The sequence below is a fragment of the Triticum urartu genome, chromosome 1A (genome assembly GCF_056163025.1).
Source record: "Triticum urartu cultivar PI428250 chromosome 1A, HENAU_Tu73, whole genome shotgun sequence".
NCBI classification, from domain to species: domain Eukaryota; kingdom Viridiplantae; phylum Streptophyta; class Magnoliopsida; order Poales; family Poaceae; genus Triticum; species Triticum urartu.
The window spans coordinates 567,316,476-567,330,108 of NC_141873.1; the positions used below are offsets into that span (position 1 = coordinate 567,316,476).

General features: G+C 46.5%; 2 protein-coding genes across 2 annotated transcripts; both read right to left on the minus strand.

Moving 5' to 3' along the window:
- Window positions 1–1,155: 1,155 nt before the first annotated feature.
- LOC125529974 (uclacyanin 1-like) lies at window positions 1,156–2,465 on the minus strand. The gene is made up of 2 exons (XM_048694396.2): window positions 2,147–2,465; window positions 1,156–2,030 (listed from the first exon to the last, which is right to left on the minus strand). Exons 1-2 carry the CDS (start codon window positions 2,325–2,327, stop codon window positions 1,531–1,533), a joined length of 681 nt encoding a protein of 226 aa, XP_048550353.1. The 5' UTR covers window positions 2,328–2,465; the 3' UTR covers window positions 1,156–1,530.
- Window positions 2,466–3,420: 955 nt separating this feature from the next.
- Window positions 3,421–11,915, minus strand: LOC125529957 (protein SUPPRESSOR OF PHYA-105 1). Its single transcript, XM_048694381.2, has 7 exons — window positions 9,199–11,915; window positions 8,440–8,597; window positions 7,091–7,934; window positions 6,111–6,257; window positions 5,088–5,405; window positions 4,939–4,998; window positions 3,421–4,357 (listed from the first exon to the last, which is right to left on the minus strand). Exons 1-7 carry the CDS (start codon window positions 11,512–11,514, stop codon window positions 4,166–4,168), a joined length of 4,035 nt encoding a protein of 1,344 aa, XP_048550338.1. The 5' UTR covers window positions 11,515–11,915; the 3' UTR covers window positions 3,421–4,165.
- Window positions 11,916–13,633: the final 1,718 nt, after the last annotated feature.

Here is a 13,633-nt window from a genome sequence, read left to right on the forward strand (position 1 = left end):
CTGCTGGATCACGGAAAGTGGAGATGACAACACATGATGACTCTGATTTGATGGTGTTTCTTGAGTACCTAGTTTGGAGCTCCGGGATGAAAATTCCATGTCTGGCCCTAGTTGGTTACCTTGTTGAATGCTTTGCTTGAGAGTTGGTTACCTTCTTGAAGTCGTTGCTTTTTTAGAACCTTTATCATAGCTCTTATGTTGTCAAGAGATGATTGATGTCAATGGTGGTCGTTGTATTTCGTCAATCACTATCTTTGATCCCTTGTGTGTGTGTGTGTGGGGGGGGGGGGGGGGGGGGGGGGGGTCTATAGTTCCACTCTTGTATGACTTTGCCCTTTGCCGACGTGAACATGTGTGTGCGTGCGTGCGTGTGTGTGTGTGTGTGTGTGTGTGTGTGTGTGTGTGTGTGTGTGTCTAGATTATATATAGCGCGCGCGCGAAGCTAAGAGATTATATTGGAGGCCTAGAGGTAAGATAAGATGGTCTGACTTGGTGATAAGGATACAATTTTTTCGTGTTATTTCTACTAAATTCTTTAGATGTAACTGTATTGCTAGCATATGATCTGAAGAAGATAGAAGCATCACTGATAATGATCTTAAGATTGATGCACTATCTAACTCCTATAAGGATAGGCTTGGTTTTGAATTCTCACCTATGAGGTTCAACCTTTCTACTTTTATGCCATCTGATGACCTTGGTGACCCTGAACTCCCATAAATTGAAAAGGAAATTGAGGATCTTGTTGTGTGTATGCCATGTGACAGAGCTCGAGGCCAGCTATGTAGTGAGTTCTATGATGGCAATATCGACATCCAAAGAATCAATACTGCTTTTATTGCTCTAATTACAAATATACAATCCCCAGTTCATATCTTATTACATGACAATATCTCCGAAGCCTGCCTTTGAATTGCATAACAGTTATACCCATAGTTCATGTGAATTAATATGGGTTCATCAAATCCAAAACCATACAAGATTGTTTGGCATGGGCATTTAAAATGGACTTTATGGCACCGAAGCGGATTACGTTGGTTTAAGTTGATGACCTTATCGTCACAATCTCATGCAACACAACTGTTGATCAAGGACCTCGAGGGTCCAAGTAGAGCTAGGAAGTGATACTCTGATAGAATGTCTGAACAAGACAAGGATAAAAAACTTGCAATCTCATTTCCTTGAAAAAGAATCACAATCTCCCGAAAATCAACAGAGACCTCAAGAAAGGTGGAAACACACATCTACTAGTGTAGCTGATACGGTGAATCGAAATGATACATGCTGTGGCCATATTTCAAATCATTCAAAAAAGAAAACTACTGTACACGGCCGCCTTGTATGTACGTACCTACACCAAACCGATCGCGATGTACAGTACGTACATATACATACGATCCAATTGCGCCGTGGCTTAGTATGAGCGTAAATACGTACATCGATCCAAGCCCAGATCGAGGGCTATTGTACTTGTGCGGCAAAAATACATACGTACTGGGTAAATACATATATGCATGCCATACATGTTGCCTATAGTTTCTTCTTGGCGTCCACAAGCTTCGCGGGGTCCACCTCCATCGTCGACGCCTGCGCGAGCTCCTCCTGCGCCGTCGACAACGCCTGCGCGGGCTCCGCCGGCGCCAGCGACGACGCCTGAGCGGCCTCCGCCTGCGCCGTCGATGACGCCTGAGTGGCCTCCGCCTGCGCCGTCGACGACGCCTGCTCGGCATCCGCCTGCGCCGTCGACGACGCCGGCGGCAGCGCCGCTGCGGCGGGCGCCTCGGGGGCTGCGGTGGCGGTGGCGGTGGCGGGGGCGGCGGGGTCGCCGGAGACGTTGACGGCGACCTTCTGGCCCCCCTCGCAGTGCTCGCCGACGCCGCAGAAGTAGTAGCGCGGGCCGGGCGTGTCGAGCTTGATGATGGTGGGGCCGAGCTGGTACCGCATGGTGACGTTGTCCATGCTGCACGCGTCGAACAGCTCCTTGGTCGGCACCTGCACGATGTCGTACACCCCGCTCCGGTACAGGAACACTGCGTGCACCCACGCCAGCGGCCACGTCAAGAACGGCCGGCCGGCCAGCCGGCGGCGAGGAGAAGGGGAGCGAACAATGAACAAGGAGTACGTACTAGCTAGGTAGCAAACTTACTGAGCTTGTCGCCGACGTGGATGTCCCTGGTGCGGGCCCAGTCGGCGTAGTAGGTCTGGTTGGGGGCGATGCGCCACCCCTTGCCGGCGCCGACGATGTGGAATATGCCGGCGGACGGGCCGGCGAGGGAGGCCGCGACGACCGCGAGGAGCAGGAAGGAGAGGTGGGCCTTGCTCGCCATGGTTCTCGACGGTTCTTTCTTCCGATCCGATTAATTCGGCTTCTTCTTCTTCCTCCTCTGGTAGGTGGATGAGGAAGAACCCTTTCCTTTCCCCTGCGTGGAGGAAAAGATTGCAATGGTGGTGGGGAGGTGGGGAAGACACCCTTGAATCTATCCATGGGCAGCTGCCTATTTTTGTTACTGGTTCCTGTCACTCTTCTCTAATATTGGCAAGTGTTTATGCATAGGCAGCTTTTGTAGCAACACGAAAAAATTGAGTGTACCCCGTGCTTGTGCTATGTTTGGATGGCCTGGCGGTTCCAAGGAGGCAGGTCCGGTTGACCTGAAATTTGCACATGTCCGTGCTGTTATTTGTCTCTTATTCCTGTGAAGGGTCTTCTTATTGCTTTTATTTTCCTTTTAATAATATACTAAGTTGCTGCAGGATTTTTCTTTCAGGCAACATATATAAAGCAATACATGGAACAAAACTGAGGATGGAGAACAGGGCGACGAATTGTAGTAAGTACAATATCATGTGTAAGTGTAACGCAATGTATTCAGTTGGAGAACAGGGTTCTTGTATGTCGTTTGTTCAGAGGGGTCTTAGGCGTGTGAGCACGTGTTATAACGATTTTTATCTCAGTTTTCTCAAATTAACCAGTTAACTCTCTTTTACTCCCTCTGTCCTATAATATAATAGAGCATTTTTGACACTACACTAATATAAAAAAACGCTTTTATATTATGAAAGAGGGGTACCTTTTTAGTAAATCAGAGTCCTTAGAGGCACAACTTCAAAAAAAAATATACTGCTATCTGAAAATTACTCCAAACTGAACCTCGTTTTTCTTCGTTCGCTCTTAGATTGTGTCTCGGTCCCCGTCAACAAACGTATTGCCTTCTCAATCCGTACTAGTCCAATACCGACATCATTACTCGGCAGATCAAACTAGTGAACTTACCAAATGATTAGAAAGAAATTTGAACATATTTGGACTCAAATCCTACTGGGACAAAATCAGAAGAGCGTATTGTTACAACAAGATAAAGAGCGTTATCAAAGAAAATCGTGATATCTATGATAGAAATAGGGTTTTTGTTGGTCGCGCAAGACAGAAATATGTGAATTACATAAGTATCAATGGCAACCAACACTCATACATATACTATTGCATTGCCGAGTCCAAATTATTTGTTTTTCTTCTGTTCGACACAGAATTTCCGGACTCAGCAGGCATTTTGTTATGTACAGTAATCATATATATTACTCTATTCAAATAAGGGGACTACAAAAAAATTGGCATACACAAACCCTCGTTGCATCACTCGCACACATCAGGATGCATGATAAACTCCTTCAGACAACAATGTCACCTTCTGCAGTTTTGCTCCGACCGTCATACTAGACTGTTAGTCATTGCACATCAAAACTGCGTCGATTCCCGTGAGATGCGGATCGGGTAAACATAGCATGTAAGGCTCTAGCTCAAAAGTAAATACACGGCACTTGAAGCCCCTAAATCTGTACAGAAACCTAGCCCTAGGCCCTCGTTGAGATGCTGACTACTATGTCAAAGCGCCTTACAAAGTTTACCTTTCAGAGTAGCTGAGGCCTTTCACCCCCTCCAGTCGCCCACTTCATAGGGGGATTCGAGCAAACATCAATAGTCAGAATTGTCGGTTGCTTCAACTGCGGAAGTGTGTTTTTCCACGGCTTTGATGTCTCTGCCTTTGATATATCTTGACACTTCGTTGTTGGCAAGGCAGAATGCTTGAGGAAACATATGGTCGCCAAAGCAACATGGCAACCACAGCCAGTTAGATATTCTCATCCTGTAACTTGCTCAACAGATTGTTCAAACAAGCTCAAGGACTTTGATGCTCCCACTAGAGTTGGCGGCTACCACCATATTTGACCTTCCTCTCCAGCAAACGCTCGACACAAACTGCTGATTATCATCATTCGTCTCTTGTCCGGTTATTGGGTCAATGGAACCAAACTTATGGGAAGTTATTGGCATGGGAAAGCTTTTATAGTAAGAATATACCTGCAAACCAACAAGGAATATGAGTTTTTCCACCAAAATGTATATTAATAGCACACTTCAATTCACCCGCCAGATATATAAAGTTGTGACGTGAGTTTCAGATCTTGAATTGTTCATGAATTAATGGTTCCTAAATAAATGCATGAGATTTTCCAAGTTAAATCATCAAGGTAGCATAACCTAACCTCGTCATCCTGAACAAAAAATATATGCCTAATTGAGGTGTTGCAGAGCAAGTGTAGTAGTCATCGCGAAAAAAAGAGTAAGTGTAGTAGCATCAACACTACAGGGTTTGGTGGTTAACAAATTAGGTTGAGGAATGAGGCTAGAAATGTGTGAAGTTAGCAGGGCCGAGGGGAGGGTGAGATCTTTTTTTTATGTTGGAACAACAAGGTACTACATGAGAACTGTCACAACAATGGAAAATTACATTTTCCTCAGGGAATCAATTTGCATAACATTGGCTGCTCCAAAGAAGTGTTTCCACCCAAGAGAACTCAATATGCTTAACAGTGCCTTGATTAAACAAAGTGGAGTGCCAGCATGACAAGCCAAATATATGCATTAAACATAATACTCACTTCATTGTTTTCAGAACCGCACGTTATGTATCCATCGTGAACGGATAAGCCTACAAAATTCTGCATGGGAAAATGAGGTTGATTACACACCAATTCCAAAAATGGTTACCAAAAGGAAGAAAGCAAATAATTCAGTAAACCTTTTATACCTTCTCGTTGGTATGACCACTCAATGTCAGACTGCAAGCATTAGTAGATAATCCATTAGGATTAGTCCGGTTGAGATCCCATATCTTCAAGGTATTGTCAGTTGACGCAGATATAAGCGTTTCTGCATCCAAGAATCTTACATAGCTGACAGCTTTCCCATGTCCAGAAATGGTACACCAGGGGATCCTTGTATGCCTCAGATCATAACAGTATGTCTTGTAATCAGCTGAGCCAAAGGCTAACATACGAGAGGAGTATGGCGAGAACTGTACACAGCATACGTTGGCCACATTTCTGATTGTGTCCACGCTATTTTTCTGGTAACAGCAACAGGACATAACTTTAATTAGAGAATGTGGTATCAGGAACATGAAAATGTATTAACGCAAAATGGAAAGTGTAAATCAAAAAGCAAGACCAAAGTTTATAACTGAAGGTGGTGACTGTTGCTTCTTAGCAATGGTCAAAAGAACAGAAGTTAATTGCACTTGCTCGAGTGTTCAAAGTTAGTTTGGCTGGTTCTTCTGAAAGGCAGGCCCATCAAGGGTTGTTAGGGGGAAACTGAACGAGTCTTGGATCGGGCACAGCTTAGCCCAACTTGCATTTATGAGCTTTTAGCCAGCCCATCTAGGGATACAGGGCGGTGTCCCGCATAAGCCCGCAAAAGCAGGGAGTTAATTTGAACTGAACTAAATCGCCAAAAGAATGCTACAACTAACCAGCTCTATTTTGACTACAGAGGGGGGGGGGGGGGGGGGGGGGCACTCTGCATCCCTAAACCCAGCCCAGTAAGGTCTGGACTACTACTATGGTGTTTCGGATAGGCACACAAGACCAATCCACATAGGAACAATTTAAGAGCTTGATAATTCTTCATCTGCAGCCCTTTTTTATGTGGCAGACATAACTCCAGATCGCTACAAGCATAGGGTAACATAGCAGAATGTTTGAAATACCAGACTCTAATTAAGACTATCCTGTTGAAATTGGAGTAGAACAAGTTATGAAGTTAAATAACATGCCTGGTTAATATTCCAAACTTTCACGCAACAATCGTCACTCCCACTTGCCAATCTAGTTGGATCCACCTCTGAGAAACTCACAGACCAAGCTCTTTTCCGATGCTCTGTAAACTGTGTGAACCCTTGGCCAGTGCTTGCATCCCATAGCTGCATTCCATGGTGAAAATTAGACCAATGGCAAAACGAAAGTAATAAGGTGTGGTGCATTTCCAGGTAAGCATAAAAGAAGGAATGAATCGCCACAGTACCGAAAGAAACAAATGAGCAATGACAACTGTGAGAAAAGATTAGCAGTTAGTGGAAAATATTTTGACAGGCACAAAGTGCTTTTTTATACCAGAACATGTACGCACTGTTGAATGTTGATGCAAAACCATACTCCTAAGGTTTTCAGGATGTGAATGCAGATACAACTTTAGTGTTGAAGTATTAATAGATTGTCCATGCTTTCTAAACAGCTAAAGCTTTTCGGGTGAAACTCAACAAGGAAAAGATGTTTATCCTCAAACAGCAATTCACTTTACTGTTTCCAGGCGAAGCTCACTGATTCAACCTTTAGTACTTTGCTTCAATAACGGAATAGTTTGTGCTGTCCCTCCCAACTCATAATCATAATGCTAACGAAGAAACAAACCCAAACATAAAATTTGGGCACGGCAGACGACAAATTGCTTGTCCCACAACCGACACTACTATCAGGATATGGTGCCCAAATCAATAGAACATTACATACCAATCAGTACTATGCTAGATCCAGAAGTAGGCAGTTGGTACTTAAATAATAATAATATCCAAGATATGCATATAAAGCTCACTGAATCAGATAAATGAAGCCACTACAACAAAGGTAGGGAAAAGAACTGCAACGAATGAATGAAGTATGCCAACTTGATCATAGCATACAAGTTATACTGTTGTCTGCCGTGTGGTGAGTATCTTGGGAAACATATAATGGCACAGCACATCCATTAGATACGTACCTGAACAGTGCCATCATAGTCTGTTGATGCCAAGTAGTTCTTTATATAGTTGTTCCAACAGACACAACTAAGCTTGGACTTGCTAGGCATCTCTACTATAGGATAATGAATATCAACACGATCATTTAAAAGAGCATCGAATTCGAATATTTTGATTTTCTTTGAGACCCCAGCAGCAGCAAAATATTCTTCATCACGGTCAAAACTCAAAGAGCAGATCACATTTGGAGAGTTAAGTATATCAGCATTCTTCAAAATCCCTCGTACTTCAAACCTACTATGCCGGGCATATTTGCATAGACCATCAAAAAAGCATCCAAGGCGGTCTGTTGGCCCATTCATAGCATCGGCGTCACTGTGGTTAAAGTTTTCACGGACCCTCAAAGCATCATTATCGGAACGCTTAATTACATTAGTCTCAGATGTGTCAATGGTGGACCTCGTGGAGTAATATGCATTTTCAAGCTGCTGCAAATTCTTCATCACCCTCTCCTCGTATATGCCTGACCTGCCTGGTGGTGTTAGCAAACCTGACAACGATGCCCCTCTCAGGACATTTGATGAAGTACCTGGCACATCATTAGAACTTGCTGGTACATCCATGTCCCCTAAACTGAACCCCATCCTCAACGAGTGTCTTCTCTCAGCCTCTACAATATCAGTCTGCAAGCTTGCAAGATCTGCTGATAACTTGGCAGCATGCATCTCCTTTTCTTCTTTCAGTTGAGACAGAAAATTCAATAACAAACCAGACTCTGTGTCCTCCTCATTGATAGCAGCTGGCGCCTTATCTAACACCGACAAATCCCGACCCTCATTTATCAAGTCACATCCTAGAATGTCTCTGACAAAAAGAAAAAATGCTGTTAGGTATAAATTGACATGGAACTATTTTCCCCAGTTTGCAGGTGGCAAAGACTTGTCATCTTACACATACAAAAGGAAGTACTGCTAAATTTTTGTGTGCGATCTACAGATAAAGGATTCCTGATATATCAGAACAACGCATCTACATGTAGTTGTTCCTTCATGAAAGCAATAACTTAACATTAACAAAACCCACAAATTCACTCTATAATTATATGAACAGATCTCTAGAAAGTAGAATTAGAGAAATAGTTGTCCTACAGGTACATATATGGGACCAGAAGCAAACAAAGGTAATGGACATGTCAGGGAATAATCAGTTCTCATTACACATTGAAATAACCATGTTCAGGGAGCTCTTCCTTTAACTCAAATGTAACTTCAATCATTCATCGGAATAGAACTAAATGAACTTCTGATTTTATCCAACTAATCAGTAAGACTATGCCTTTTTGAGCTGAGGAGAGATTGAGTATGCCCACCTTGCTTTTGGTCGAGAAAAAGGATCCGGATGCAATAGCCAAAGGCAGAAGCCAGCCTCCTTGGGACTTTCTGAAAGAAAAATTGGAGGCAGGATCCGGTGGCGAAGATCTGACATTGCAGCACAATGCAGCTCCCATGTTTCACAGCAGCAAAAGAGCTGGTAAAAAAAATAAACTTGGTCAATACCTTAACCATCTGAAGATAGAATCTGTAGAATTACATGTAAACAAGAAAAGATACTGAACTCAAATGAGATTTCCAGTAAAAGGCAGATCCAGTTGTTTATGATGCATGTGTTAGCTCCTAGAGGAATATGCTGCAACACTGACTATATAAGGTGAGCAAGGCTAAAAAGGATAAGCGGGTAATACCAAAATACCATGTCAAACAACAAGATTATTCCATAATGTCAGACATAAATTGCACAACTCAATTAGATTATACTAATATAGCAACAGATGCTTTCAGCAATCAGACTGCTGTTGAACAACATAAAATATCAGGCCGGTCGGTTCTGTTTTTTATTAAGCAGGAAACACTATGATATACGAGTGTGAAAAGGTCGATATCTCATAAGTATGATTGCATAATAAGAACCACATGACTTAGATTGATATAGTAAACCGTCCACAATATGACTTCTTGAAGTGCAAACAAATAGTATTCTCGCAATGTCACTTCACTTCTATGAGCATTCAAAGTGCTTAAGACTTAAGAGAACCCTATTTCGGGACATGTCATGAAAGTAACTAACATACCTCAAATAAAAGAACCCCAAGGCTGTAGATGTTGGATGGGAATGTGCCTTTCGATTGATTGAGCTCTTCCGGGCTTCTGTACCAGCTATCTTCTAGCATCCTCAATTCAAGTACTGATTCTTGGTTGCCATAATTAGGAAAACGTTGGCCATAAGATGCATTACCGCCATAGTAAGGTTCGCCAAACTTAGAACGACCTCCGACGGTGCAACTAGAATTTCCCTGTCCTAAAGCACCTAGATCAGCACCTTCACTTTGGTTGCCCCCTTTGTGGTCAGTCCGGAAGGGATGTATCGGTCGCCTGACGGCAACAGAACCTTGTTCACCAACCTTCTGATACTTCAGGATTGAATGTCCATTGCCATTACACTCTTGGTGCAAAGTTTTCTGATCGAAGCATCGTTTTCTGTTAAAAACATCATCTGCGGCCATATCCGGTTTGGCTGGGGTTGATAAATCTTGTTTGCTGTAAGAACCGGTATACCTTACTTGGTTTGGGGATGATATTATAAAATACGACGGTCGCAACTGCTGTAAGGTTACACCCTGTGCGTGGGATTTGTCTACATGATCAAGGATCTGCTTGAACAACTGCATTTTCTCAAACTTGCTCATCGCTTGGCGTGCGGGCTTAATTAGTTCCCTCAGGCTCGTTCCTTCATACTGAGATTCGGAAACATTTCCACCACTGCTGAAAAGTGTACCATCCAATCTGGCCACAGAATCGTGTGTTGAGCTAGGAATCTTAGGGATCTTATCCATAGGGGCTCTGGGTCTTGCATTAGCTTGAACTTGGATCTCCTCGCGTGAACCTTGGTAGGTAACCCTTTTACCCTTCAATACAGGCTTAAAGGGGGAACCCTGAACCCCAGATGAAGGTGTCAAAGTCTTACTCCTCATCTGGTCGATAATTCTATTTGAGAAGCTACTCACTTTCAGACCATTATCCCTTTCAGACCGCTGCTCATTTTGATTCGGCCGTGAAGACAGGATATGCTGCTCACTTTGATTCGGCCGTGAAGACAAGATATGCTGCTCGCTTTGATTCGGCCGTGAAGACAGGATATGCTGCTCGCTTTGATTCGGCCGTGAAGACAGGATATGCTGCTCGCTCTGATTCGGCCGTGAAGACGGGATATGCTGCTCACTTTGATTCGGCCGTGAAGACGGGATATGCAGCTCACATTGATTCGGCCGTGAAGACATGATATGCAGCTCACTTTGATTCTGCCGTGAAGACATGATATGCTGCTCGCTTTGGTTCGGCCGTGAAGACATGATATGCTGCTCGCTTTGGTTCTGCCGTGAAGAAAAGATATGCTGCTCGCTTTGGTTCGGCCGTGAAGAGGGGAGATGCTGCTCGCTCTGATTCGGCCGTGAAGACAGGACATGCTGCTCGCTCTGATTCGGCCGTGAAGACAGGACATGCTGCTCGCTCTGATTCGGCCGTGAAGACAGGACATGCTGCTCGCTCTGATTCGGCAGTGAAGACAGGACATGCTGCTCGCTCTGATTCAGCCGTGAAGACAGGTCATGCTGCTCGCTCTCATTCAGCCGTGAAGACAAGATATGCTGCTCGCTCTGATTCAGCCGTGAAGACAAGATATGCTGCTGCTGCTGATTACCAAATGACATACTGAACTCCGTATTGACATTTTCGCCGCGGCCAAATGGCATTCCCTTGCCAGAAGCATCAATGTGCTGAGACCCCATGCCGTTGCCAAGGCTGACGGCCAAATTTTCCCTGCTGACCAGATCAGCATTCCTCAAGTTTGCAATGTCACCACGGCTGACCGCCAAGGCTTCCCTGCTAGCGGCATCGGCGGTCCTCCAGGCCATGCGCGTGAAGTTACCCCAGAGGCCCCGCATAACGGCAGGCCTGTCCCCACTGCTGCTAGTGCTCCCACCGGCAGAGGCAGCAGGCTGCTGGGCCTCAGAGCTGATGCAGTTCCTCACGGTGAGCTCCTCCACCCTCTCGTCGGCGTTGCAGCCCGCCAGGCAGCGCTGCTGCTGGGTGACGCTGCCGGGCCTGGACGACTCGGAGCGCGACATCCCGACGCTGGGCGTCCCCATCACGCCGTCCGTGCCGGTGCCGGTGCCCATGGAGTTGAAGAAGGAGAAATGCTCCGACCACTCGATTTCGCGGGCGTGCGGCAGCGGCGTGGCGGGCATCTCGACCGGCTCGCTGCCCGTCGGCAGCAGCTGCTGCTGCTGCTGCTGATGTTGCTGCTGCGCGGCCTGGCCGCTCTCCTTGCCGCCCTTAACCTGCACATCCCCGCCGCCGCCGGCCGCCTCCGCCGCCCGAGTCCCCTCCATCCCCGCGCGAAACCTAGCCACGCGCTTGGGATAACAGCATCCGCCTCACGATTCAGTGGCCGCGAGTTGGAGTCGGCGGGCACAAGCACAAGCCACGAATCCCGCCGCAGAGGTGGGGGCCACAAAACGAAGCGGCGAGTTGAGGATTCGCCGGCCCGGGAAGCGGAACGGCACGCCCGCACCAAATCAGGGCCACCAGAACGAACCGCGGGATTAGAGCCGCCGCCGCGGGAAGGGAGGGGAAGGAGGAGTTTCCCGAAAGGGAAAGGCGCCTAGGTTCCCTGGTTTCTATGCCGGGCCGCGGGCGTGCGGAAGAGGGGGGGAGAGAGGGACGGGTGGAGACGAGAGGGGGAGGGTAGTGCTACTTGGGCGCAAGGGGGGGAGGGGGACGAGGAAGAAGAAGCGGTGGGGGGCTAAACAAAGGGGAGGAAAGAAAATCGCGTGCGGCTGCTTTATCCTCCCGTCCCACCGTACCCACTTGTTTCTGCTCTGCGCTCCGGTCGCGCTCCTTGGCCGCGGTGCAACGCTGGCCTCTTGTTCTTTTTTTTTTTTTTTTAAAGCAACGCTGGCCTCTTGTTCGGGTTAGAAGTATCCGGGGCCGGGGCACATCATTCGTGCGGCCACATTCGCCTCGCCTGCTCTGCCCAACTTGGCTCGCTTGCTTGGTCGAGTCGTGCGTTTAGTTTTTTTTCTTCTTTCCCTAACTAATAACCCGAACAAATAGCGAAATGAGTCCATTTCTCATCAATCAAGACTAGAAAAGGTCAAACGCTTAGACTCGAGTGAACGTCTTTTTTATTTTACGGGCAAGCTTGAGCGAATGTCAGTGTCAAAGTCAAGGGGTTTCATCAAGGCTGCGCGCTGCTGCTGTGATGACGCTGCGTGATTCGGTTTTTTTTTTACCAAGATGTGGATGAATGGTGAGGAGAATGGTGGTGTGAGTGTATGGGCGTATGTGTCTATATTGTGTTCTAAAAAAGAACATTGGGAAAAACCAAACACTTAGTGCCGGCATCAAAACCGGCAGATCTCGGGTTGGGTGTGTTGGGGATCGTAGCGGAATCAACCTATGGACTCATCTAGCAACGACCATACACTAGCGCTGAACGGACGGCACCTCCACGTTCAACACAAGTACGGAGCGAAGACGTCTCCCACACCTTGATCCAGCAAGAAGGAGGGAGAGGTTGAGGAAGAGAGCCCCAACAGCAGCACGACGGCGTGGTGGTGGTGGAGCGGCAGTACTCCGGCAGGGCTTCGCCAAGCTCTTAACGGAGGAGGAGAGGTGTTGGAGAGGGGAGGGGCTGCGCCTTTGATGTGGTGTGCAGCCCTCCCCTTGCCCCTCTATTTATAGGGGAAGGGGGAAGGGGGGCGGCCAAGGGGAGGGGCTTGCCCCCGAACCTTTTCGGTGACCGTATGACAACTTTCCATATATAAATTTTCACCTCCGGACCATTCCGGAACTCCTCGTGACGTCCGGAATTTCATCCGAGACTCCGAACAACATTCGGTGATCACATACAAGTCTTCCTAATAACCCTAGCGTCATCGAACCTTAAGTGTGTAGACCCTACGGGTTCGGGAACCATGTAGACATGACCGAGACAGCTCTCCGGCCAATAACCAACAGCGGGATCTGGATTACCATGTTGGCTCCCACATGTTTCACGATGATCTCATCGGATGAACCATGATGTCGAGGATTCAAGCAATCCCGTATACAATTCCCTTTGTCAATCGGTACGTTACTTGCCCGAGATTCGATCGTCGGTATCCCAATACCACGTTCAATCTCGTTACCGGCAAGTCACTTTACTCGTTCTGTAACACATCATCCCGTGACCAACCCTTAGTCACATTGAGCTCATTACGATAATGTCTTACCGAGTGGGCCCAGAGATACCTCTCCGTTCATACGGAGTGACAAATCCCAGTCTCGATTCGTGCCAACCTAACAGACACTTTCGGAGATACCCGTAGTGCACATTTATAGTCACCCAGTTACGTTGTGACGTTTGGCACACCCAAAGTATTCCTACAGTATCCGGGAGTTGCACAATCTCATGGTCTAAGGAAAAAATACTTGACATTAGAAAAGTTTTAGCAGACGAACTACACG

Excerpts from the sequence above, each read along its gene's own strand:
- LOC125529974 (XM_048694396.2), bottom strand. The coding sequence starts at position 2,327 with ATGGCGAGCAAGGCCCACCTCTCCTTCCTGCTCCTCGCGGTCGTCGCG. Across the intron at positions 2,031-2,146 it reads CCACGTCGGCGACAAGCTCA|TGTTCCTGTACCGGAGCGGG; the intron begins GTAAGTTTGCTA and ends GGGTGCACGCAG.
- LOC125529957 (XM_048694381.2), bottom strand. The coding sequence starts at position 11,514 with ATGGAGGGGACTCGGGCGGCGGAGGCGGCCGGCGGCGGCGGGGATGTG. Across the intron at positions 6,258-7,090 it reads ACTATGATGGCACTGTTCAG|CTATGGGATGCAAGCACTGG; the intron begins GTACGTATCTAA and ends CATGGAATGCAG. Across the intron at positions 4,999-5,087 it reads GTGGTCATACCAACGAGAAG|AATTTTGTAGGCTTATCCGT; the intron begins GTATAAAAGGTT and ends TTTCCCATGCAG.